Raw genomic sequence first — 26,950 nt, forward strand, 5'->3', positions numbered from 1 at the left:
GTATATTTATTTTTTATCCCCAAACTGCAAATTTTTTGATTATTTGATATATTTACAGTTAATTTATCATTATATCTTTTATCATCAAATAATTTACTGTTAATTTGAGTGACTTTTTCAGGTATGTTATTCCGTCTTAAGTATGTTTTTTATACATATTTCAATTACATACTTCTTAAGAAATTCTTGATACAACATTGAGGAGTGGAATAACCTTAAACTCAAATAGATGCGGATATTATGCATTCGCAGTTTTGCTTTGTCATTTTCATAACTGTAACTAACAACCCAAACATATGTGTTTTTGTTATTTCTTGGTCTTTGTTTATAAGTTTAAAGACTGTGTGTTACCAATTGATAAGAGCATTGAAACAAACACAAGTTTCACATAAACATATTTATCTCTGAAGAGCGACCTTTACAATCGAAATTTGCAAATCAGCTTCGAATAACATTTTCTGATAGACCATCAAAGTCATAATGATTCAATGAAAACGTTTGGCAGAAACATATTAACTCATATATGTTATTCTTTAAATAATGCACAACAACAGCTGTAGAGTCGAGTCCTATAAACATACAATTCTTGTTATAAAAACATCATTACAATCCTCCTACTTATCATGATGTATCATCATCCTCATCATCATCATGTATCATGATAGGATGGTTCACTACACCAGCAATGCCCCTACATGCTTAAACTGTATTTGATGTCGTAAGACCTGATTTCATTGTGCATTACATGAAACTGCTCCATCCCTTTGTATGGAAATCTACAAGTTGCCTTTCTAAGATTGTCATTTATTAAACTGAAGCTTCAATTAACGTCATTTATGTAACTTTCAAGCCTGTAGTTATTACTTCAAGGACCATGTAACGGTCTCTATTTCAAATTATAGACTATTCATGAATCTTACCACAAGAAATAAAAAAAGGGAAACCAACAAGATTATAATATATTAATTTAATTCGAGTTATAAGAGGCAGCGGGGTGTGTAAAAAGACTCGGTAATCAAATCATCAAATTAGCTGAGACTTGTACAATTGCTTTTGACAGTTTAAAAGTGAGAAGCACGGGCAGGGCAATAGCTTAACAATGATTTGCGACAAGGATAATTTGATTAGCCTTATACATTAGATAATAACGCCAAATTCTCAAATAGCTGTGTAAATACTGTAATTTTAAAGTTATCTCCTCTATTTATCTTAAGCACTCTTTCAGAGATCAAATTGGATGAAAATTACAAATTTCCCCGCGGAATAATCCTGTATAATGTATCGCTCAACAAAACCTGGGTGGGTATACTCATTATCAAACAGGAATTGCTCCGTACAGAGGAAAAGAAAATTTTTTTTCCAGAGCCTAGATAGAATCAAAGACGATTACTTGATGCTGTTGAAAAGACGGGGAAGTGTTTAAACCATGTTTTATGTTGGCTAAGGCGTACAACAAGATGACCGAGACTGTTCAGCTATGTTTGGTCTTGCAAGCTATTGAATGGGAATCGGTAGTTTTGGTGGGGTTTTTTCATGGAAAGGACGGAGAAGAGTAAGTGAGATGAAACTTTTTATGTATATAGAAATAATGTGTGTTTCCTGGTGTTTTTTTACGCTGATTGATAATTATATTTACGTATCTGGGCGTTATGCACATTGTATTTCAAGAACTGGTTGTTTTTTCTGTTCTGGATTGTTTTTCAACGGCATTAGAAATGGTTGCTGTCCTGATGTTAATTGTATACGTGCTTGAGGCTTGGAAGAAAATATGTATCATAAACAAACACGTTGAATCCGTGGGGGAAATGGAGGAGCACGGCACGTTACGTATAGGGGAGAGGAACCCCGGGCGACTTCCACTGTTATGGCGACACTTCCTGCTGTTCATATTCATTATTCGGAGTACATCGGCCTTTCATTTACACTGCATACGACATCGCGATTGTTCATTCGGCATGTTCTTGTAAAAGGGAAAAACAGTAACACTGCACGAGAGGACGATATATAACTTAGTTATCCTCGCTAGTTCCCACGACCCGACCCGGTCGAGTAAGTTTATTTACCCTTGTAACCGCTTACCCATCTCTTTTACCACACACCTTACAATTCATTTTAACATTACACTTTTTTGGAAAGTTTCAAATTCGTTTTATTTTTCTGTTTCTTTGTTATTTTCCCCCTTTTCTCTTGATACCGAGACCCCCCTTTCTTGAGTCGTAAATCACATCCTTTACTCAGCGGCTGAAGCAACACCCCCCCCCCCTTCTTTTAACCTGGGGATAAATAGCTAAAAGCTGGATAGACGGCATATAACCGTATTATATAACAACAAATTGTCATCGGATATTTCACAACTAGCAGTGAATAATGTTCGTGGAATTCACGTCCATCTGTGTGTTAAATCCGCTAGGTGGGATCGCTGGCAAGTTTAATGCACATTAAGAGACGATGAAAGGCTGAGAAGTAGTCAATAAAAATGATAATACACTTCAAATTGAGACATAAACGTATCGTTGATATATGCCCAAGTATGATAATGCGCATTTAATGATACGATATTCAAAATTCATTGTGCGTTTTTTATTACTGTCATCATTACACTGGAAACTTAGATCTTGTTGTGAATATTTCACTCCAACAAATACCGAGGGCTTCTTTTTTTTAAATGATAACTTCAAAAACTTCCCAAAGAAATAGCATACGGGGCTTGAAGCATTTTCTTTTTCTTTTCTTTTTTTTAAATTGTCGATGCAAGGAATTATATGAAAATGTTTGCTTGTTTTTATACGTAAATGAAATAGTTCTATTTTATATTCTACATTTATAAGTAAATTAGTGAGGAAAATATAGGCTTGATTATCAAGTGAGTGCGATTATCCTTATGTATACTAGTATATTAATCAAAAAAAGAAATAATTGCAATATTTGTATTAGTACATTAATATTCATGTCAAAAATGTACTAATGACATATATATTACAAGACATAAAGATTTTAAATTCTTTTAACAATTCATTTTAAGGAGGAGACCTCGTTTATAATCCAGAAATCGCATGTCAAGTCAAAGTTATTATATCAAACCAAATAACGACTTTTGACTTTAGAAGTGTCCGATATCCAATTGACCTTCTTGTGACATCTGATATCCCCTACAGGGGGCGCGCCGACCAATCAGCGCATAGCAAAATGGTTTCTGCGTGACAGACAGTTGTAAAAAACGTCTACTCCAAACTCCTCTTCATTGCCAGATTTGTAAGACTTTCCTCATAGGTCACACGTCCCATTATAGTATCTGCGTTCACAATTTCTATAACTTATCATAATCAATACTCAAAATCAGCTGAAGCGAAAAACTTCACTAATCTCCCCCACCGATTGATTTTTTTTATTTCCTTTTTCAAACAATAAGACATTTGGCAAAGAACCGTTCCTGATAGACCGTTGTGTGCTATTTCAATGTATGCTGTTCCCTCAAATAAACTTTGCCGGCTTTGCAGCAATTTTCTGATCCCAATGTCAGATAAAAAGTCATTTTGAAACAAAACTTTTCTGCAAAGTCACGCTTTGGTTTTAATTCCTTTTCAATCTTTGCGAATTTTGAAGAGTTTTAACTATAATGGTCTGACCTGGATCTGTTGTATTGTTCTGGTGCAGAAATAAAGATATATGGATATTTGGTTTTTTAATTTTATAAGAATGGTTTTGAATATCTCTGCCTTGATTTCATTTGGTGTTCATTCTCATATAAACAGATTTTTAAAGATCACTAATTTAACTTTTGTAGCTTTTTGTAGCTTTAAAATGTTTTTCTTATTATTTTCTGTCAGTGATAATCCTTGTATACATGTATATCTTTAAAAGAGACAAAAAATAATTTTTATTTTCTACCTTGAATATTACTATGGTGATTTTCAATCTTATATATTATCAGGAGTTTGGGCAGTTTTTCTAAAAAAGTATAAAACTCATTGCATTTTGCATTTTAGTTAAATGAAAAAATGTTGAAAATAATGTAGTCTGTTCGTCTAAACTATTTTCTATTATCATATTATTTTTTTTTGGAGGGGGGGGGGGCATTTTGTCTTCCATCAGTTTCTCATGGAAGCACAGTAACATACCGTTATTCTTTCATCTAAATCTCAAAAACTCTTTTTTACTTTGCCCTTTTGTAGTTCGGCAGGTTTTGTCCTTTCGGCGCCAAGGTTGTGCGAAGATCGTCTGCTTTGTTGGGAATTTCATATCGAGACGAGGTTCAACAATGGCTCCACTCCCTTGCATGTTGTTTTGACACCCAAGTGTGAAGGAGTTGGTTGTCGGACCCCGGGGCACAAGGTAGATCGGGGTCTCTGTCACTTTGATCCTTGACCTATCGATGTTTATCGCAACCAGTTAATTGTGTGAATTAATTAATGTTAATCATCATCTTATTTTGTTTACAAGCAAACTCGGGATGTTTGTATCATAGTTTGTCATACGTTGTCGCATGCCAAAACGAGGCGAAAGCTTGTATAGTGACAGCAATACGATTTTTTAATACATTGTATCAAAGGAGTTGTTTTTGTTATAACTTTTTAATGTACAAAATTTTATTTTCTAACGCATTTTTTTTTAATGTGTTGTACTTATTGATATCAAATTTCACAACTGCACGTTGATTTTATTAAGCTTTTTGTTATCGTATACATGTTTATAATAAATATCGTGCCTGTATTTAAAAAAAAGGTAACTGCGTAAAGCATAACCTTTGCTACAACCTTTCCAGAAAATTGAAACAGTCATTAATTAACACGTTTTTTGGCTTCTTGTTGAAAAACATCCTCATTTATGCCCACATTTTACCATTTTGTAGGCACATTCTTAATTCTCAAATGAGACATTCTTCAGAATGCCATCAACAACTATAATTACATTTAAATGTACCTTTTAAATGAAAAAGGTTATGAAAACTTTAAGTTTTGATTAAATGTTTTCCCCTTAACTTATTGTTATTATAATAAGAAAACGAACAGCGACAGCACGGGAAAAAAAAAGAAAAAGAAAATCTGTTTGATAACTTTTACATATTTAAAATTAATATTCACATATCATGTACATTCATTTTTCGTATCGATGAAAATTATATGTTGATAGTTTAGGGACGTTAGAATAAGCGATTTTTTTTTTCCAATAACGTAGCGCAATAGGTTAAATCGTTGGCTGCTCCACCGGATAAGGGTTCGAAACTCGCTGGGGCTTTTACAATATTTTTTATTTTTTAAAGAAATTAAACTTTGAAATATGCGTTTGGTCAATTATTGTACACTATTTGATAATTTTAAAAATGATGATTATATTTTAAGCATCATGTATTTTTTACCATGTATATACACACTCACAATATCTCATGGTGTAACATACTACGTTAAGCTGTAAATATCATAGATAGGATCGGAGTTTTTTTTTAACACGTGAAACTGTCATTACAACTATATTCATTTCTTTCTATGAATTATGATTCATAATTTGCTATCGTTTTTAAAGAAATGTTTCACAAATTTAAGGTGATTTCACAATCCTTGCATACAACTACCATTTCTATCATTGATTTGTATGAAAAGAATTAGATTACTATGAAGTTCATTGAATAATGCATGTATAAGCTAAATAAAATGCCCAAACTGTGATATGTCCAATAATTCCTAGACATACTTTTTTGTTATTAAACGGAATTTTAGTGTACAGACTATGTACTAGTGTAAACGTACACTGAGAGCATCTGTATCCGTCAAAGTTAGTTTCTTCTTTACTTCATTGTTTTTCTCACTTAGATATCAAAATTGAAAACAGTTACTGCCAATCATCGTAATGCCATGCATGATTCTCCAATAGCTTGGGCACATATTCATAACTTTTACAGAGACCCGAAAGAAAGACTATAAAATGATAATTTATGAATAATAGTTACAATGTCTTAAGTGCTCCAATATATGATTTCAAGTATTTCATTGATCTCTCTCCCACTTTCTTTCTTTCTTTCTTTAATTTCTTTTTTTCTTTCTTTCTTTCTTTCTTTCTTTCTTTCTTTCTTTCTTTCTTTCTTTCTTTCTTTCTTTGGAGGTAGTGGGTGGGTTGGGTGGTTATGTTCGGGAATGGGTATGATAAACACATGCCACAATATCAAATTTTATACTAAATTAGTTTTTTTGTTTTCCTGTGTCCTTGGCATGAAAAACAGCTGCCTACAAAACAGCACCTGTAATAAACAAAACAATAGCTTACAAATTTATACGATTAATTAGTAAAATTATTGGATCGATACAAACTAAAAAACAAATTCATTAACATTAACTTATAGTCCTGTTTCGTTGTTTTGGGTTTTTTTTATTTGGGGGGGGGGGTTATTTATTAATTGTTTTTGTTTTAGGCTTTCAACCTTATATACAAAATAAAACTGTCCTGTTTACTCAAAAGTACACTTTCAAAAAAAAAAATCAAACAAACTGAGCTAAAAAAAAAATATATTCTATTTTTCTAATTTAATGTCTAGAATGGTCATCTTGGGCAATTATGATGCTTGACTAAAATTTGAATCTCAGAAGTTAGGTTACAAGTGATATACTTAGCTTAGAATTCTTTCTTGATAAAAATAGGGGGCCAAGTCTTCAAGTTGTTTTTGTTTACAATGATGTACTGTTAATATTCAATTATATTTTACATATGATGACACATCGATATCATAAACAATATAAAATGTTTCATTTGCATTCATATTTAATTTTTTTTACAGTAAAATACACCATAGAAAAGTTTTGGCATCAACACACCTAGATATGTAAACAAAAACATGCCGAGAGCTTTGTTTACAAAACAAAGAGTTTTGATTTCTGCATCTCATAGGAACTCCACTGATGATATTTCAGATTTGATGACAAATAATTAAAAATGTCATATTTGTTAGTTCTAGACATCGAAGACGAAAAAATAATATTTGACAATGCTGAATTCAGATCGTATGTAAGCCCCAGATGACGTCATGCAATAATATGCATATATATATCAACGGATTTGTTTACAATGCGGAGCTCGAAGAAAGAATATTGTAAGACACTCTGTAAATGTTTAGATAAGATGATTGTAAGGCCTTTATGTGCATTCATTTTGTTTTTGTAAATGTGGTTTCATAAACGATCTCTTCATGGTCGATTCTACTACTGATAGTTACAACAAAATCAGAAAACAGACCAAGTTGATTTAATTTTATTGAATTGAAATGCAGTGTTTTCATTGGTGTATAACAAACAGCAAGCAGCCAATAGATACTCAAACTGAAGCACAGGTCCAAAATTATATAGAATTTTAAAAAAAAAAAAAAAAACGCAATGTGTAAAAGGAACGCACACACACACACCAAAATATTCAAATAAAATTATTCAAGTCGTATTCTTTTAATCTTAGTGCGGAAAGTGAATTGCAAATTAAACAATCAAATATAAAACATAGTTTGAACATTTTGACCTATTTACATCCTTGTTTGAACATAATGACCTATACACAACATGGTTCAAACATATTGAGCAATTTCCATCGTACAAATCAATTTTACTGAATAATGCATCCTCAAAGATTGAAATACAGAGTACTAGTAGACTCAGAAAATCAAGTAAAACAACCCAAAACATATTGACTTACAAATACATTAAGATTTACCATTAAATAAGAATTTACAATTACATTAGGACTTGCATAAGGATCTACAATAAAATTAGGATTTTCATAAGGATCTACAATTACATTAGGACTTACATAAGGATCTACAATTACATTAGGACTTACATAAGGATCTACAATTACATTAGGACTTACATAAGGATCTACAAGTACATTTGGACCTACATAAGGATCTACAATTACATTAGGACTTACATAAGGATCTACAAGTACATTTGGACCTACATAAGGATCTACAATTACATTTGGACTTACATAAGGATCTACAATTACATTAGGACTTACATAAGGATCTACAATTACATTAGGACTTACATAAGGATCTACAACTACATTAGAACTTAAAATGACGTAAGGACCTACAATATCATTAGGACTTACTATTACATTAGTCCTTACATTTACATGACGACTTGTAATTTCATTTGGACCCACAATTACATTAAGACTTTCAGGTAGGCTACATCAGGCCCCAAGATCATGAAGCAGTCTTAGACTTAAGTCAAATTTTATACACTGTCTTATTGTCTTGCGATTGAAAACATCGAAAAAATGAAATGCAATTGGAAAGTGTCTCTATATTATGTTGATAGTTACAAAGTTTAAGGGTAATTTTATGACATTTAATAATTTAATAAAAGATTGCAATTTAGACTTAAGTCTAAAAATGCTTCATGATCCTGCGTACAGGTCTTACAATTACATTACGTCTTATAATCGACTGATTTAATATTAAGGTGTATTTATAGTTTATTATTGACTGATTGATATTTAGGGGGATTTATAGTTTTTCTTTGAGCTCTGTAATAAAAATCAATTGGTTGATAAAATGCATGTCCCTTTGTCCCATGTATTTACTCCTGAGTATACATGTGATATATTATACGTTAAGAAAAAGAAAAAAATTAAACTCTTTCTAGGGGGCATGTGAAAGAAAATTTGATCGACAAATCCTGTTTACATAATCCTGTAAATATCTTTTACATTTAAAACAGCCACTATGTGACGTTACAATTTTAAAATGATATTGTACAATTACTTTAGAAAAAAAGCGATAATGAAATCTTTTTTTAAAAATACACTTTCTTTATGAGGCTGTGTGGTCAATATTTTTTTTACTTTGTTTCTTCTTTCCTTACTTTACTTACTTTATGACTAATTGACTGCCTGCCTGACTGACTTAATTAATTAATTAATTACCCATTCATTCACTTATTCACTTACTTACTTTCTTAAATTACATTTTTAATTACTTACTTACTTACTCATTCACTGATTCATTTACTTATTTACTTACTAAACAAATTTTACCAGTCACATTTGATCCTTCAAAACTTTTTTTGTTAAATTCCATCCTATTCCGAATAAGGGCTAGGCTGTCCAATTTAGATCACATGACGTACCTCAGGATCTTATTCATTCTTCTTTTTTTCCTGAGATACAAAAAATCAACAATATATCAATGCATGACATAAAAGAAATATCTTAATGATACTAAATCAATTGGGAAAAAAATTGCAGTCAGGTAAAATCTGCTTGCGTAAATTAGAATAATCTTGTGCTCTAAGTAACTTGAATTATTTTAGCAATTCAAAAAAATTGCAAGCAAAATGGTGGATATAAGCAGACACCCTCTCCTGCTCACCCCCTCTTTTTACCACCCCTATCATCTTTTTGCCATCTCCTTGTGTAACTCGTTTTGTTTTCGTTCTTTAAAATAAACTTCTAGATTTCCGCTGTTACTCTGCCCCTCCCCCCCCCTCCTCATTTCAGATTCGCTGCCTAAATTCAGAACTGACATATATTGCGAAATGATGATAACAATTAATCAATATTTACTTTAAGTCCTTTTTTTTTACAATTTAATCAATCTAAGGTTTGAAATCGGACAGCGGTTGCTAATTAGGTTTCATACATACATGAACCAATGTATTTAAGCCAACTGTCTTTTCTAAAGTACATCTACATGTATTTTCTATTGTTGCATAATATGTTCTATGTTTATAAGTTCAAACACATACATCTCTCTCTCTCTCTCTCTCTCTCTCTCTCTCTCTCTCTCTCTCTCTCTCTCTCTCTCTCTCTCAAGTTTTTCATACAATATGTACAAGCTTTTTTTTTCATTAGTCACATATCATCATTTATATTGATATATTTTAGGTGTTTGTTATAAATCTAATTTTTTTTTATCTGAACTATAGCGGTGTAATATTCACTAGTAATCAACATGCTTAAAGTATTTCACTCACGATATCTTTATTCTTCTTCAGAATATACATGTGGCTACCCGTTTTGTCGTGCAATTATTTGATAAGAACTTTTTTTCTCATTTCAATACAAACACAGAATAAAACCTTTTCCGTTTTTATTTAAACAAACGCCCAGAAAGAAAAGTTCTATGATAGGAAAACATGGGTCAAGATGCATACAACACCGTGTGATAATTCTTTTTATCTTTTTTTATTTAAAAAAAACCTAATTTCTAATGTGCATCGTTCGATGTTAATCTTATTACTTTTTTTTGTCTAATTGTTCAAGTTGACGGACCGCTCTACATGAGGAAGATACCATTGGGCGTTCGTCCTGTTTTCGTTTTCATATTCCGTCTAATATTGTTTTTTTTCTAAAACCACGAAAAAACATCTTTAATTTTATTTCTTTCAAAATAAACAGTACAAAATATGCACAAAAAGGCTTTTTAATGAAATGTTTGCGTTGAAAAATCAGAAGTCATTAGCACTGTTGTTTTGCTTTCCATTTCAAATGCAAGAGGTTTATCATGTGGAATTCGAGGAATATTTTCGAAGAATACTTCTGAACATGAATTTGTCATTTGGTGATTTTTTTTTCTTCAATCAAGCTATCTGCTATTCACTTCTCTGTTTTAAATCTATTTGCAGTAAGATGCATTCGACATTCACCTTTTGATTTATTGTTGATCTTTACACGAAACAGAGGTTTCCAAACCTTTCTACAGCAACGTAATACATAGAAAAGATTCAGTGATTCACACTCCCCCCACCCCAAAAAAAATGACGTAAAAATCTAAACTTAGATATAATAAAAGTATTAGGCATGCTATTCCAGAGAGAGAGAGAGAGAGAGAGAGAGAGAGAGAGAGAGAGAGAGAGAGAATTTGAACTGTCTAGCCAAGGAACAAGACAAAATGGAGAATGCATCGACAATAACAAGATAATCAATATATGTTTTGGGCTCGACTGTGGCTATATTTCTATCAAAATATCATCTTTAATGATTGCATAGTTACAAACTTACAATATATGTAAAAGTTGCATTCTTAGTTTCCGGAGTATTTGAAACCATTGTCAACGATTTAAGATATATTTATTTGGAATAAATCGAGACTTGATTTTCTTTCAGCCCTAATTTGTGGTGTTTGCTGGATTACTGGTTTTGTTTTGGTTTTTTTACTTCTATCCTATTTGCTTTGTGATAATAATTCATATTTTTCTCTTCTCATTTTCTCCTAAAGAGGAGTATTAAGCGGAGTATTGGACGGTGCTGATTGCCCACAGTGAATTGGAACTCAGTGAATTGGACCAATGGCGTGCCGTCTTGTGATTAGTGGGCGGGGCTTACGAACCGTGACAACTTCTCCACTGTATTGAGGACGTCTCTTGTGATTTAAGTACAGGGTACGGATGACGGTAATAGCATTTAATATTGAGATGAGTACGTGTACTTAGGGTGTACGATCAGTCGCCTCTTTGAATACTTATCCCTAAATTACCTTTAATAAGTTGAAAAGGAAATATTGCCTTATTATCAAACCAAGTGGGTCGTAATAGCGAATTGGGTCTACCCGACTAGATTCAATGCGCTGATATTGAGGTAACAGTTTAATCGGGACCTAATAGACCTTAATTTTTGCATCTGCAGAAATTGGACTTAATTTGGAGGAATTTCTGATTGTGTTTCTCAAGCAGGACGAGTTATGATTAATGTGGGAAATGTAGATGGCCATGGACTGGACCAGGAAATGTCCGGAAAATCGGCCTTCATGGAGCTCCAGCAGCAGGGAATGGGGATGGGACATCCCGCTTACCCTATCCGCTCCTCGTACCAGACTCACCACCACCCTAGCCAGCACGGGGACAGTGTGTTCTCCAACCCACAGACCAGACCGCCGCTGGGGTACCCGTTCCACATGAATCCGATGTCTCCATCATCCTACAACCCCCCTACAGGACACCCGTTCTCCATGCCTCCGTATCAGAGCCCTTCTCCCACCCGGGATGGTAAGTAGCCCATAGATATACTTATTTGTTTAGCTGTTAGTGTCAAACTTAAATATCACACATAACTACAAAAATGTAATTAAACTATGGATTTTCCTCCTGTGATAAATTAAACTCGACCAAAATTGGACTGTTAATTTACTTTTCTGACCGCATCTTTTATAAAATTAATTTTCATCAATGAAATCGTCTGATTTTCCCGTGAAATGTGAAGGAAGAATTAAGTATCCTATTAATTCTTAATTGTATTATGCGGACAAAAACAAGATGGTGTTAATTATATTGAATTCTTCCTTTTTCTTTTATTACTTCTCAATATTTTCTAAAATAATTTCCCATTTAGTAAAATCAATTTTTTCCCATAAAAAATTCGAAAAACTAGGTTACCTATATTCATAAGGTTTATGGACAAATTACAAGTCGGGTAATTTTTTTTTTCTTTTACTTTTCTTTTTTTTTTTAAATATCCAAAGTTGAAATAAGCGTTGAACGGTAATAACTCTTTGTTTTGTGCATTTTTTTGGTGATGTTCATTTTGAATGGCGGACACACTGAGAAGAAGCACTGCGGGAGACAAGACCCGTACAAAAAGAACTTGTCATCATGCGGTGTGGGTTTATAATGCCACATCAGTCTCTGTCAGCAAATCGACGCTTATTTCCTCTCAGGTTGTGAAAAAGTAAACAATTTACACAGACACCAAGAAAATCGCTCCAGTACACGATTCAAAAACATAACATTCTTTTTTTACCCAATAACAAAGAGACCTCGTGTCGTGATTTTTTTCTCTCTCCATTTTTTTTTATCCGAGACTGTTGGCAGTCGGCGTCGTCCCTATGACAGTCATGTCTGTGTTGAAATCTGCCTGCAACAAACGTCTGCAGGATCCGGCTTAAAAACAATATCACGATATCAATTCTTGCATTCAATCAGATCATTGTCACTTCAAACTCTTTTGCCCAGAGAAATCTATATCTGAGATTCTAGAGAAGCCTGACTATTTTTTGTTGCCTAAAACACATTTCCTATTGTGTTAATTTGCAATATGTTGAAAACGGGGCTTAAAAAGAGATCTGTCAGAGATGATGGTATAACGTTCATGGGTTTTTTTAAAGTAAAGAACACGGGGCCAACTTTCCATTCTTTTGTAATTTTTTTTTTTGCAGATAAATCTCAAATGGAAGAGCTTCGAATTAACGGAAAGGGCAAAAAGATGAGGAAACCTAGAACTATATACTCAAGCCTACAATTGCAGCAACTGAATAGGCGCTTCCAGCGGACACAATACTTGGCCCTTCCCGAGCGCGCGGAACTCGCCGCATCCCTTGGCCTCACGCAAACACAGGTATGTAAATACAGAAAATATCGTGCATCATTGAATATGTTAGATGAAAACTTTTGTAATTCAAAACAATTCGAATAGCTTTCGCCCCCCCCCCCCCCCCATGTCCTGCACGTGTATTGGCATCTTTGAAAAAACAACAGTGAGAACACCCCAAAAAAGTACATTATGATCAGATCAGTTATTTAAATGTTGTTTATAACATAACAAGAAAAAAACCTTTGATAATTTTGAAAGTTATGGAAGTAACCGAATTGAAATGAAACTTCTTCATTCATTGTTAAAATCAATTCAGAACTTGCAAGCGGCTATTAAATTTCTCGTTCAGACTCAAATAAATATTAAAGCGGAGTCCTATAAAACTTATTTCAAACGTTTTTATGTGTTATTATTTGGTGAAATGTTTGTTCTTATAGTATACTATATAGTCAATTATTTCTAGCTTAGAAATACGTTTTTAAGTAAGAGTTATATAATTTTAAATTTTATCAATTCTACAAGGTTTACTCAGTGACATTCGAGGGCTCTCTCCGCCCGAGGCAATAATGTTCCGTTAATTGTCTAGTAATTACTAGTCTTACCTACTCCATTCAATAGCATAAAGCTCTGTTCAAACAAATAAGACAACTGTTTTTAACAGATATTTTCTTATCAGATATTGTTTCTTTACCCTAACCCCGGGGGGATTTACAAATAGGCCACATACCTACCAATTATCTCTCTAATTTATTGTAAAGATCCCTATATCCTCAGGACCCGCTACGGAAATAAATTTACGGATAGGATCATTCAAAGTGCCTAATTTTACACCTTCCCGAGATCTGTGTCTCATTGCCAATATTGTTTCGTGTGAGAAAATAATGTGTAGAAATTTTGAAACTATAGTTTTCCATATTTTGACATTTTATGAACTTTAAAATGCAATAAGTTATGAGATTTTTTTCTGCGGTTGAATATAGTGTTAAATATTCTAAAGTAAATAAACAACACAATAAAAAAAAATAACGCAGTCAACTTTACGACACATTTTATTTCAAACTTCACAACTGTACAATTCTTTTTTAATTCATCATCTTTTTCTGCATTCTTAGATGAAAAATTAATTCATGTTTTTAAGAACGATAAACAATTTAGTTATTTTTATTTCATTTGTAATGAATATTAATTATAGGTAGTAATATCCCATGAATGTACTTTGTGTTTTCCGGATAAACTTCCGTCAATTTTTTAGCGGTGCACTATGCGATTAACAAACGCGTAAATCAATACACACCTAGTCCCGTCGCTTTGTTTATAGATCTATTTCGTGTGCTCTGTGCGTTTTGACCCGTTCTACTACAAGACACCGAATACTGTACCAGGTTTCACTTGGCAAACGCAGATCAAAATCTATAACCAGCTGATTTCATCCCCAAAACACGTGAACTAGAAGAATTCGCGTGTCACTGCCCAAATTTGGTTTTTAGTGCATCATGACGAGAGCGTCTGGTTATAGGTCGATAACAGATACAATGAAATTGAAAAAAGAAATACACAGGTATAAAAACAAATATCAACATAAATGTGCAACATTATTCTTAATATCCTAAAATACAATAGATTTTTTTTTTCAAATAAATACTAAAGATCGAGTAGAAAAATGTGTAAATTTTATTAAATTAAAGTTCATGTACAATCCTATTTATTTATTCATTTATTCTTTGAATGAATTGTTTAATAAATTTCATATATAAATATATTGATATAGGTAGGTCAGAATTTCTTTCTATTGTCTTGCTTTACAATAACTCCATCGATTTTATCATGCTTATTCAAAACTAATATGTTCAAATCACGTTCTACTTAACTTTTTGAAAAGCGACCGTTTTTTTTGCCTGTATTTTAACATTCTACAAAATCGATGTGAACAGATTCTCCGTTTATTTCTTGATTAACTAGTTACTGATACGCTATCTCCTTCAATAGGCCCTCAGAGATAGGATACCAAATCAATTTATCGCGAGAATGCCCGAATCAAACCATCACAGTGAGAAGGGAAATGTTTGAAATCAAGATAATTCTATAAAAATGGTTAAAATGAAATCAAGCTTATTCTTAAAATTAGTAAAACTGTTTTAGATACTTATTGTTTGAATGTAGATCGTTTTTTTTTCTTCAAAAATCATTTTATTTAATAAGCAAACACTGGGTGTTTTGGAAACTGCAATGATCTAGTCACGTTGGATAATTTACAATAATGGAAATACAATCTTCCTAAATCATTTATTCAATTTTTTTCTTCACTCTTTAATTATTAATTTGGCGTGAATTTGAATATAAGATTTCACATAGTAAATTGCAGATATGTAGATATGCATGTTTTATAATACTAGTATATACCAAGATAAAAAAAAAACCGATCAAAATTAAAATTTCCTACGCTGACCCCATCAAATTCAAATTATTCAAAATATCTTAATCCGCAACCGCTTCTGAAACGTTTGAGAAGCGGTAGCTCACTAAGAACATCCGATTCTAGAAAAATATTAACGCCGACTGACATACATATGTATATTCATTCATTTTTTTTCATCCATACAGGCCTCTGTTACATTTGACAAGGTTTTCAAGGAAAATTATTACGTACATGAAAAATAAATAAATGAAATCAATTTAAACAGGCTATTATATTTACTAATTTTGTCGAGCTGTAAATTTGGTTTCAGCGTACGACTTTACAAGGTATTAACCAACAATTCATAAATGCAGGATAATTAAAAAAGAAATTAAATAGAATTCACTTGAGAATGAATCTTATTGATTCATTTCAGAATAATTATGTATAGAATTCATGGGTTGTGGCAATGAAACGTATGATACACAAAAATCTATCTATCTTATCAGAGTGGGGATGAAGGTGAGGTGTCCCAATGAATCAAACAAATATAAAACAATGGGCATATGCTCACCGTGAACTAATTTTTTTAAATTATGATTTACTTGATACACTTTATCAAGGTGCTTTGTACATAAATCAGATTTCATTCTTTTTTCCAAACATAAATCAGATTTCTTTCTTTTTCCCAAGAAACTCTTGCATTATTTACAAGAAAAAAAATGAAGAATGCACCGGATAAATCATTTACATGTATTTATTTATCTTATCGCTATACCTGTAGATTGTTAGGTATATGCTGGAAGAGAAAAACATAGTATATTGGTGAATCATTTCGAACGGAATATCTTGTTTCTAAAATTCTAACCGAAGGACGGAGTTCTAACGATCAGAACTGGACTGGCTCATCAAATTCATGATGTATGTGCTGTTAAAACATCACCCCAAGTACTTAACAAGAAATTGCAAGGTGTTATAGCATTTTAAAATTCACAAATCTGCACTTTATATTCCAAACATTGTTGCAAGTAGCACCTGTGAGATGGGTTCCCAAACACATCAAACCGAACGCGCCGGCCCTACCTGAATTTTATGTGTGGATGGGGGGATCATATGTAACCGTACCCCTCTGTTATTTGCAATATAAAATTTCGCGCACACAATCCACGTACTGAAATTAGTTTTTATTATCCCCGTTGACTATGCGCCGAGAGAGGGATCTGTTTTAACATTTAAGATCGTTTTACACAAACTTCGTATTATATTCCTGTCTTCAACCAATGCTTGGTTGTGAAATGTTGATTTTTTTTTCTCACATGAATAATTAAACCCAACACTGTTTCTCTTCCCATAAAACTCTTTTTCCCCCCTGAAAAGAATGGGTAAAAGTAAACTTGAGCAGTGATTTGTGGAGGGGATAAGTTTACCGGTATCTTTGGCGAACACCCCCTCACCGCCGAACAACATTCTTTAGAACTTCATAGCTTGTACCAAAATATGATATTATCAGATGTTTCAATAAATATACAATTTCCATGTAGTATTTTAATTGCTTTCACACGTGTCTGAAATAGCTTACCTCCTCGTTTTCCTGTTTTCCATTTTATTGTTTCTTGGTCTTAAGAGAGAAAACACCTTGACAAAGCCTTGGATTAAGAGTTGTTGCAAAAAAAAATATGAATGTAGATAGTATAAAGAGCGAATAGGGAATATTCGAATTTCTGACAGCAGTTATATTTCATTTTGAAAGTTGAAATTTAAAATCATTAAAATGTTGTGTTATTAATGTTTTATATGTATAAGTAATGAGGGGACAAATTAAATTTGAACTTAGAGAAAATATATGATATGAAATAATTCTTAAAGTTTTAATGGTAGTCTCGAAAATCTCAAGATTTCCCTCACTTTTTCCCGCGAAGATTGTGTGTGAATTGGATCGAAACTTATTGCTGTCTAAATTGGAGTTTTCATCAATTGATCACGCATGCGTTAACTCATTAGAGAGTCGTATTTACAAAGCATTAAATGCATGCGTCTGTAATCAAAAAGTCTCAATCCGTACTTACACTAACACTGGTTTCCTTTTAAACTGTTGCACATGAAGCGCAACAGAACAAAACGAGAGTAAATACACACCTAGTATCACTTCAAAATTTAGCCATAAATTGATTCCCTAAAACGTTTAAGTTGCGCCTCGCTCCATACTAAGGCATCAGATCGCTTTACAAAAATTCAATTTTTAAAAGTAAACCTAAGTTTTTGATGGGAAGTCTGTATCAGGCGCCAACATGTCGAATAACAAACCCTCGCCGTCTTTTTTTCAAAGTGAACATAGGGTCTTTTTCTCAATGTCGTCGTAGCACCCCATCGCCGGGGGAGTGTGGAAAGACTTTTCACAAGTCTTCTACACTGGGTTCCCCTTTTGTGTGACCAACACCGTTCACCAGGCTCCCGGCTGTTCGCGGGTAGAAGCAAAAACACTCTTTTTGGCACACATTGCGAACAAAAAAAAAAATAAAACGAATTAAACAATCGGTTCAAAAATAGTCTAAAGGTGAAATATCAAAAATGTGAATATGCATAAATTTAAGGGGTTTTTTTCTTTAAAATAAATTTCTGCCATGTCATGCAAATATACATTATCAATAAGTTGCTTTGAAATTTAAAAAAAGGAGAGACGAAATGGCGAAGGTGTCATATACTCTACGGACATATGTTCAGCGACAGATGTTTAGGGGGGAAACGTCCCGGACTCCCTATCCCAGACTTGGGGCCCCTTTCACCAAGACAGGGGCGGGACCGGTGTCACTATGATTTGAAGCGGCTCGTTTCCGCTCCCCTCCCACCCGACTATTCGGACATTATTGATGAATGGACCCTCGCTGTGAGCAATCTGAAATAGCGGAGACGAGAGTTAGCGCTAATATCAATAAGTTTATATTTTCCCCATTTAAATGGAAAAACTTCGACAGCCATTTCTTTTCTAAAAGCTTTGGGTCCTTTCTAATGATGAACACAACACTTCATATAAAGTCAGTTTTCTCTTAATATATTTTTTTTCACGGTCTTTTAATCTTGCTAGTGACTGGTGGAGAGAGGGAGAGAGAGAGAGAGAGAGAGAGAAAAGAAAATGTCTTTCTTTCGTTTTATTCAAATTCACTCTGACCGTATAAGGCTGAGTTTTGAATTTCTTTAACTGGGCTTGCAAAGCTGAATCAGACTTTGATCCGTGTATTGCATGATAACAAAATAAACTCAGCGGTTTGATGTCTTATTTACACCACTAGATCTAATTCTCTTGTGTTAAAGAATTAAGGAGGGTGATTAGATCTAAATATTCCATTATCGACAAAAATTACACATATCGGTTTCTTCTTACAGCCAAAAGCAAACAAGTAACTCGGGGGATTTTCATACCTAGCGAATCAAATTGGCCAAATTTTTTTTCATAGAATTCCCGTGAAACTAGCCATTAATGACAGGGATGATTAACATAATAATCAAATACTCACATAATAAAGATCCCCCCCATTTAATGATATCATCATATTAAAGCGCAATTATTGTGGAGACCTCTTCTATAATATAAATTGACAATGAAAAGAAGGCAAAGAAAAAAAAACATTTTTCGAACAATAATTTTCCCGATTATTTTCTAATGTTAAAAAGGTATGCCCCAACAACTTTATTGCAATTCGTTGGTTTTATAACTGAATGACCTAACAAGATCTCAGCGTAGTTCAATTACTAGATCCATTGACAATTTTAAGGGGGCTTTTTTCCTCATCACAGTATGGTTCCAGATTTAGAAGTGAAAAATTAGTCAAACATAACACTATTATCAATTCACCCGACTCTACGATCGACGAAATAATTGATTTTCTGAATTATTGAAGAGGTCCTACGAATAACTTTTGTGTCTATTCATAAATTGTTTATATACTAAACACTCGGAAAGATGTGTTTGATAAGGCAAAAAAAGTAAAAAGAAATTATTTATAATACTCAATTATGAAAAATCGTAATTATTATACGTTGTTAATACATCCGTAAAAACTGTCATAATATTTTTATATTTTCCTATCATAATTATTAGTTTATGTTCTTCAGGTGCGTTCTTAAACTATTATTTAAAATTACAATAAATAAACAGTGTATTTTAGTCAATTAGAATCTATAAAACAAATGCTGTGGTATAGTCTATTTTAACGGAGTCACCTAATTATCATTGAAAGAATTTATTATGATAAAGGGAAAAAAATCATTTAACTTCATATTTTAAAAAAAATAAACATATTTATAAATTCTTTGAATTTTGAAAACAAAACTGTTTTTTAAATTTATTTACAAGTATAAAGAACAAGAATGACAATCTTAAGATTTGTACGCTAGATGTCAAAAAACGAAACTGAAATAAATACATCAGTAATATCACTATAGGTGTCTGTCAATTGTGCCTAGAGTGACACTGATATAAAACCAGCGCTTGACGACTGCTGTTGTTTAGAGGACAACGTGAAAGAGAGAAAGAGTTAGAAAGAGAGAGAGAGAGAATGAGAAAGAAAAGAAAAGGAAAAGAAAGAAAAAAACAGTCGGTGTGTGATCGTCGATTCATGTGACTGCCTTTCGCGATAAGATCTAAAACCTTAGACATGTTTCACCTACCCATACCACAGAATAGAGGCAAATAAATTGGAAATGCCAATTCGAATATTTGATGTTTGCAAGTCAAACCCATTTTTATTGCAATGTGCGATAAAATCAAACGAATACAATTGAGTATACCCGGATTCTTCAAATGAGTTGAAGAAATTGAAATTTCTAGTAGAAAAAAAAGTCTTGTTCAAATTCCCCGACATCTTATTTTTGATTATTTTCTTTGGGGTCTCGTTTTAACTTGAAATATAACTTGACGCCCTCCTATATAATTGTTATTCGTTTTTTATCTGAACTCGAAAATAAAAGTGTCACATAATGATATCTAAACCCATAAAACTCGAAAACTCGAAAAACTTTAGACGGACAAACCATGTTTGACAAAAGTTTTGGGTTGTGTTTAAAACAGGAGAAAAGACGACCAGCAAGTCGAAATATGCAAAAAATCTATTTCGCGTTTCCCCTCTGACTTCTAACAAAAAGATCTTGTTTTATTTTCTGCACCGAGTTTTTTCCTGTTTTTTTCCGATGTTGATATTGCAAAACAAAAAGTTGTCCCGGCAAATAACGGTAACATTTGCTCATAATGGAATGACGCATCAACTCTCGAAGAAAATTTAATAAAATGGTCTACTTATGAAAACTTGTTCAATCGAAATCTACTCTGTGTAAATAGCCTTTTCAGTCCTGCTAAAGTGGGGAACAAAATGTACATCTGCTTTATTGAGTAGCCCTTACCCGAACCTTATGAAAGCTTTGTTCACCCTCGGCGCTGCCCCGCCCCCTTTTTCTTCTCCCTGGCGGAACAAGGGCGCTTGAATGGGGACCCACCTCTAGAATCGGTGAGTCCTGCGTCTTTTCTCAGGCCTTAAACCCGTCAGTATTCAAAAAGACATACACTACTCTCTTGTATGTTAATATTTCATAATAAAGCCATGAAAAGCAAAGGATATAATTAAAAATCCGAATTTTTATTTTGCATTCTTTTGATGATTTTCAAAAATGAATTTATATTTGTGAGTTTCTTAAAGAGTAGTCCACCTACCGTAAATTAATGATTCAATTTTTTGTCATCTATTTAACAGTTACCATTTCTGGGTGATTTGCAATTAATCAAATTCTTACTGAAAAATGCCCCGCAAGAAACCAAGTCTTTGCTGCATTGTGCGACGAACAAACAGCAAATATACTCACGATCAAATGAATTTATTATGTAACTAAATAGGTTAATTTGTATGATCATGTTATACCAAATTGAATTTTTCATAGAGCTTGCAGCTTAGAGTTCAGCTCGCTGTATAACCGACGACAATGCAAGATTTTGTGATACGCGGTTTGATGAAACGTAAAACAATTTTAGGGGTGGGTTTCCATTGTAGTTGTTTAGTGAGAAAAACAAGCACCTCTAAAAGCCTCAAATTCCAGTCGGTACTCTAAGAGGCTGGCATCCCCGTAGGGTGATTAAGTGCATCTTCTCTACTTGTGAAATGGCGCGTGCTCAGTTAGACACATTCACTAGTTAACCCCACACCCTGATCAAAAGAGATTTGATATTGATTAAGTCTACCAGATAAGATCCGATCTATTAACAAAGTTTCTCCCTGTTTTAAGTTTGTTTCGCGAGCAGGAGGCCTCGGAAATTAGGAGTTGTCAATCGACATTTTTGATTGGTTGACAAAAATCTGACACGTTCCGCGGTCTATGGTCAAAACAATGCAGCCAAAGTGTTAAATTACCACCTTTCAAAAGTCAGGTCTTAATCATATCCGGGTGTTTGTGCGAAAAACAAAACAATCGCAAGTAAAAAAAAAAAAGAAGGGATTTCCATGTTGTTTCAAGGTTATGCTTTTATTATGTTTTAGGTTAAAATCTGGTTCCAAAATCGACGCTCAAAGGCTAAGAAGATGATAAAGCAGGGCGCAAATCCTATGCAGGCAAGCGGACAACAAACACCCACACCGGTGACGTCACCAACTCAAGGCCAGCAACCCATGCAACCGCAGTCTCCATCTCAGCAACACTCCCCTCCGACGCCTTCCGCTCACAGTCACAACGCGCATGGGCATCATCCTCCCAATGGACTCAAAATGGAGACCCCTGATCAGAATCCACACAATTCTGTGATGATTTCCCCTGCATCCTCCGTGAGCCCCGAACACGAGCCCCAGTGGAACGATCACCCAGCAAACAACTATACCTCATCACAGTCCTACATGCCAATGTCCAGCATGCCGCCGATGACGTCAGTAATGACTTCCGGTATGCCTCCAATGTCTCATTACCATTCTGCCTGGTATTCTACTCAACCTATGATGAATCAACAGTCTTGTCTCACGTGAATATGGTAGTATTAGAGCGTAAAAACTGTCAGTCTAGCCTCGGCACATTCCGATAGTGCTCGGGAATTCTCGGGGAGACTTGTCTGCTTGTGATAGTCCCTGAATGTGTTGTAAACATTATATTATTGCGGTCAAATGTTTGTGGGCTCTCCCACTGAGCGCAGAAGGTTTGCAACATTTGAATTCCGCGCCGTGTGACTAAACATACGGTCACCTGACAGTGCTTGCCATGTCATGTGACACGGCGGAACAGGTGCGTTCTCATTAATTTATATGAAGTCTATAAATTTGTATATACAAAGCCAGTGGGAAAAAAAAGAGAAAATGAAAAAGAAAAAAGAGATCAGTACTGACACGAATTTTTATATCGGGCGGTTTTTATGTTGAAACCCGTATTCCTTTTGCTCATGTACCTTGTATTTAATGCTCCTTGCATTTCGTTTTTCTATGGCGTAATTTATAATTTTGTTGTTCAATTCGTCCTATATTCTTTTAGCGTTATATGGTCCCTTTGTATAAATTTTCCTTTGTTTTTAGCGAAAATTTTTACTTATTTTTTTCTTCTTAGACATCCATTGTCACATTTCATCAATTACATTGATATGTTGACTGTATAAAAATTTTATCTAATGTAATTTGCATGTATACGTACGGTGAAACCGTGACTAAATTAATAAAATAATTTTAAATCAGAAATATATTTCTTAATTGTTTTCAAGGGAACTATACAACAGCTGAACGAGGGATACCCCCCCCCCCCCCAAAAAAAAAAAATAAATAAATTGCAGTTACTTTCATTAGTCGTTCAACTTGGAAAATGTTGTAGACTCTCTATTTTCTTTCATGCACTGTATTGTCAATATCTCGAGAATCGAATGACAAATGTGTTATATTTTAAAGAGAATTAAAATTCTTAGAATTTAAACTATATACTGTACATTTATAAGAACTGCACGCGGCTTTTTAATTTGACAAGTCAACAATAGTTTATGAGCATGCTGAATATTATTAAGTACATGTATATAGACAATTATCAACACGCCCACATCATCTTCAAACTGTTAAAACTTATTGCTTGACATTTGAATTTCATTTATAAATCTAGAAACAAGGAAAATATATTTGACAAATTAAAAGCTCAGTTACCGAACAACCTTTTAAGTGTTAATATCATTGGTTTACACTTAACGACTAAGTTTACGAAAACTATAACAGTATCCTTTGATTGTCATTTCATTTACATCTTTTCTTTCGACATTAAAATTCATTTGACAATTTTTTTTCCTTCAAAATGTTGAACTAAAAAAAACAAGAGACGTAAGCGAAGTCATTTTTTTCTCTCTAATGATTTCGATTTCACAAATACTAATCCATTATATATGCATGTAAACAAAAAATAAAACTGCAAACCCCATTCAAAAAGAGTTTAATTCTCGGTATGAAGAATGATGTAGAAAAAAAGCCACTCAAATACTCCATTACTTTTCACTTTTTTCCCCAATAATAATCATATTCAATCTTCAATCATGAAAAAAAAGTTCGTTAATTTTTGTAAAGATTATATACATATAAAATAAAATACACACAAACATCCTTCAAATCTCTCGAAGTAAAATTTGAAAACAAAACAAAATACCTTCTGACAACCTGAACAAATATTCGTTGCAGAAAGTGAATTGATTTCTTATTCACAGTACAATACAATCTCGGGACTCGGTCAATACGATTTCTTAACCAAATTTGAATACTTTCCGGTCTTTAATTATAGCTTGTTGAACAAAGGGCCAGAAGCCGAACGCAGGCTGCCTACATTGCTACTGGAATCGATACGAAATTGTTACCTTTGGTTCTTCTGTACGGCGTTTTCAACCTTTCTTAATAAGGCAGTCCAAGAACAATGGCAGTGTCTGAAAACGAAAAGCAGAGTCTTTTGAATCTCTGGGTTTAGCTCGGTATCATATGTTGCCTCATATGTTGGGATTTTTGCGAGTGTATCAAATTTAATGTGCCCTAGCTTTTAGCAATGTCATTTTTTCTTTGTCTGAATCTGGATGGCTAATATCCTACAAATGCTTTCCAAAGAAAGTATTGTTGAGATGAAGAAAAAAATACTCGCGTTGAATTTTGTGATTCTGATTTCTCCAGCTTCACTCATTTCTGCAAATACTTTAAAAATAAAAATAAAAATTTAAAAACATTCAAAGAAAAAAAAAAGCTTTGTTACAATGAAAAAAGAAACAACTATTCAGGTTAAATTAGTTTATTAACGATTTCACTAGCTGTATAACAGAACTATTAAAAAAAATTGTAATAGAAGGTTCAACTCTAAAAATATACCAAATTACCCAAAATGAATTATTTATTATTCATTTAAGTAAGTAAATAAATGATCTCATTTCGAACGAGCAATAATTACATACGAACAGAATTGACTAAAACGGTAACGATTGCATAACTCGTATGATGGAATCTTCATTAGCTCTACTAGTGTATTATCCATTCATTAGCAATTATAACCAGTGTCCATTAACTTATACCCGCGGTGACACGTGAAATTGTTGTGGATCACGGTGAACATGGAACAAAATTGCTTTACACTTGGATTCAAAGATTTGTAACAAAAGATCCACTTTTTTTCCCTCCATGATAATAGAGTTCGTTTAAAATATTAAAAACAAGAAACCAATTTATAAAGCGTGAAATTGAGTTTCTCCTCATTTTTTACCAACAGCGGGTTCTTTTAGATCCCATTCGCACTTGTCACTTATCTTTTTTTATTTCTATTTAGAAAATATCACTTTATTGAAATGAAATGACAAGAGTCGATTGAATTGATAACAGCCTGGAAATACATCATTTTTAGCTTTAAATGGAATAAAAGAGGAAATCCTAATGATAAACAGATTTTTTAAAAGTCGCATTATAACTTCAAAACAAAGCCCTTCATTTTTTAACAGGTATCTAATAAATCAGAGTTTAAATAATATAGATCCATCCCCCTTGAGAAGCCCTGGATTATTATCCCACAATTAAGCCAAAACGCGTTGGGTTCATGATTTAGCGATTTTTTTTCTCTCCTTCATATTTATGAGCTGTATCCGTCCTTAAAGAAGAAGACTCACGCCCCATCTAGGACAACAAATGGCAAGAGATTTGGGAGTTTGAACCTGACACCCGACCGAACTACAGGGGCCGAACGCTACATCTCCTCGCTCCGTGGATTATTCAGCCAAATGATAGAAATATGGCTTTCTCCATAATAACGCCAGGTAAATATTTGCTTTATAACGCTGCAGCCGCCGAACTGGGACCAGCCAAGAGAAGAGGGTTCGTCCCCGAGATTGCCAAGTCTGTATCGGTTAACTGGGTTTTCTCATTTAGACTGCTCATTGAAGCGAGGGAAGAAAATAAAGATTTGAAGTATTTGTTGGCCTAGTCTAATGGCTTTCCTTTATGACTTTTTGATCTATGTTCAAATGAATATAAGAACAAAGTAAACAAACTTCACATAAACTAAGCGCTCTGAAGCATGGGAGTTTTTCCGTAGCTTGGTGATTTTGGAGATGCTACATGATAACCTATTGTTGGAAATGTCAGAGAAATAGATCTTGTTTGAAAGAATTCGTTGAAAATCGCGGAGCGTAGATTTTTACATTTTAATCTCTTTTCATAGTGAAAGTAGCGAAGTTTATACAAGAATTGCATATCCTCATGGAATGCTCGTATGGGCGTAGAGAAACGTAAAGATCTGTTGCCAGGTTCCTGTCGTATTTCGCACTATAACATGCTAAGACACTTTTCCTGGTGCGTGCAACAATGGACTCATGACGAGTCATACAATCTCTTCACTCCAGTCGCCCGGGGCTAACACCGAACTGAGATGTCCCCACAATGTGACACAGCGCCATTCCCCAGCACCGTCCAAAGAAAGGTACATGGAATGAAGTCATCGCGCAGACAACTCGACACCTAACGGTCGTCTGCTGGCTCCGGACAGTCGCGCGGGGTCCGAGGAGCTGGACCGCCATAGTCCAGAAGCAGACGATAGGGTGTGTGGTCGGTATTGTTTTTCGCGGGTTTATTGGTTTTGTGTTCGATCTGTCACTCCGTCTCGTTGTAAAAGGGAGGAGAATGGATCGACTACAGGGCGAAAAGATATATCACGTTTGAAAATCACAACACAGATCGCCTGCCACATGCCTTTTTTATTGTTTTTAAGAAAATCTCAATGCCCTTTTACTTAAAAACACAATGCTTAGATTAGTCATACATT

At 33.7% G+C, this 26,950-nt stretch overlaps 1 protein-coding gene across 3 annotated transcripts; it reads left to right on the top strand.

Moving 5' to 3' along the window:
* Nucleotides 1-1,347: 1,347 nt before the first annotated feature.
* On the top strand, nucleotides 1,348-23,373 carry LOC128181021 (homeobox protein Dlx6a-like). Of its 3 annotated transcripts, none has more exons than XM_052849274.1 (6): nucleotides 1,348-1,552; nucleotides 4,173-4,332; nucleotides 11,201-11,375; nucleotides 11,608-11,966; nucleotides 13,133-13,311; nucleotides 22,201-23,373. In XM_052849274.1, the coding sequence occupies exons 4-6, from the start codon at nucleotides 11,663-11,665 to the stop codon at nucleotides 22,675-22,677; spliced, it is 960 nt and encodes a 319-aa protein (XP_052705234.1). In that variant the 5' UTR covers nucleotides 1,348-1,552; nucleotides 4,173-4,332; nucleotides 11,201-11,375; nucleotides 11,608-11,662; the 3' UTR covers nucleotides 22,678-23,373. The 3 variants fall into 3 exon arrangements, with proteins under 3 accessions (XP_052705234.1, XP_052705243.1, XP_052705251.1); XM_052849283.1 differs by having other exon boundaries at nucleotides 11,201-11,363; XM_052849291.1 differs by lacking the exons at nucleotides 1,348-1,552; nucleotides 4,173-4,332; nucleotides 11,201-11,375 and adding an exon at nucleotides 21,070-21,180 and having other exon boundaries at nucleotides 11,382-11,966.
* Nucleotides 23,374-26,950: the final 3,577 nt, after the last annotated feature.

Source organism: Crassostrea angulata, chromosome 1 (genome assembly GCF_025612915.1).
Source record: "Crassostrea angulata isolate pt1a10 chromosome 1, ASM2561291v2, whole genome shotgun sequence".
Taxonomy (NCBI): Eukaryota; Metazoa; Mollusca; class Bivalvia; order Ostreida; family Ostreidae; genus Magallana; species Magallana angulata.

Coding starts and splice junctions, on each gene's coding strand:
- LOC128181021 (XM_052849291.1), top strand. CDS start 11,663: ATGATTAATGTGGGAAATGTAGATGGCCATGGACTGGACCAGGAAATG. Junction 13,312..21,069: donor TTGGCCTCACGCAAACACAG/GTATGTAAATAC, acceptor TTTATTGAGTAG/CCCTTACCCGAACCTTATGA. Junction 21,181..22,200: donor GGGACCCACCTCTAGAATCG/GTGAGTCCTGCG, acceptor ATTATGTTTTAG/GTTAAAATCTGGTTCCAAAA.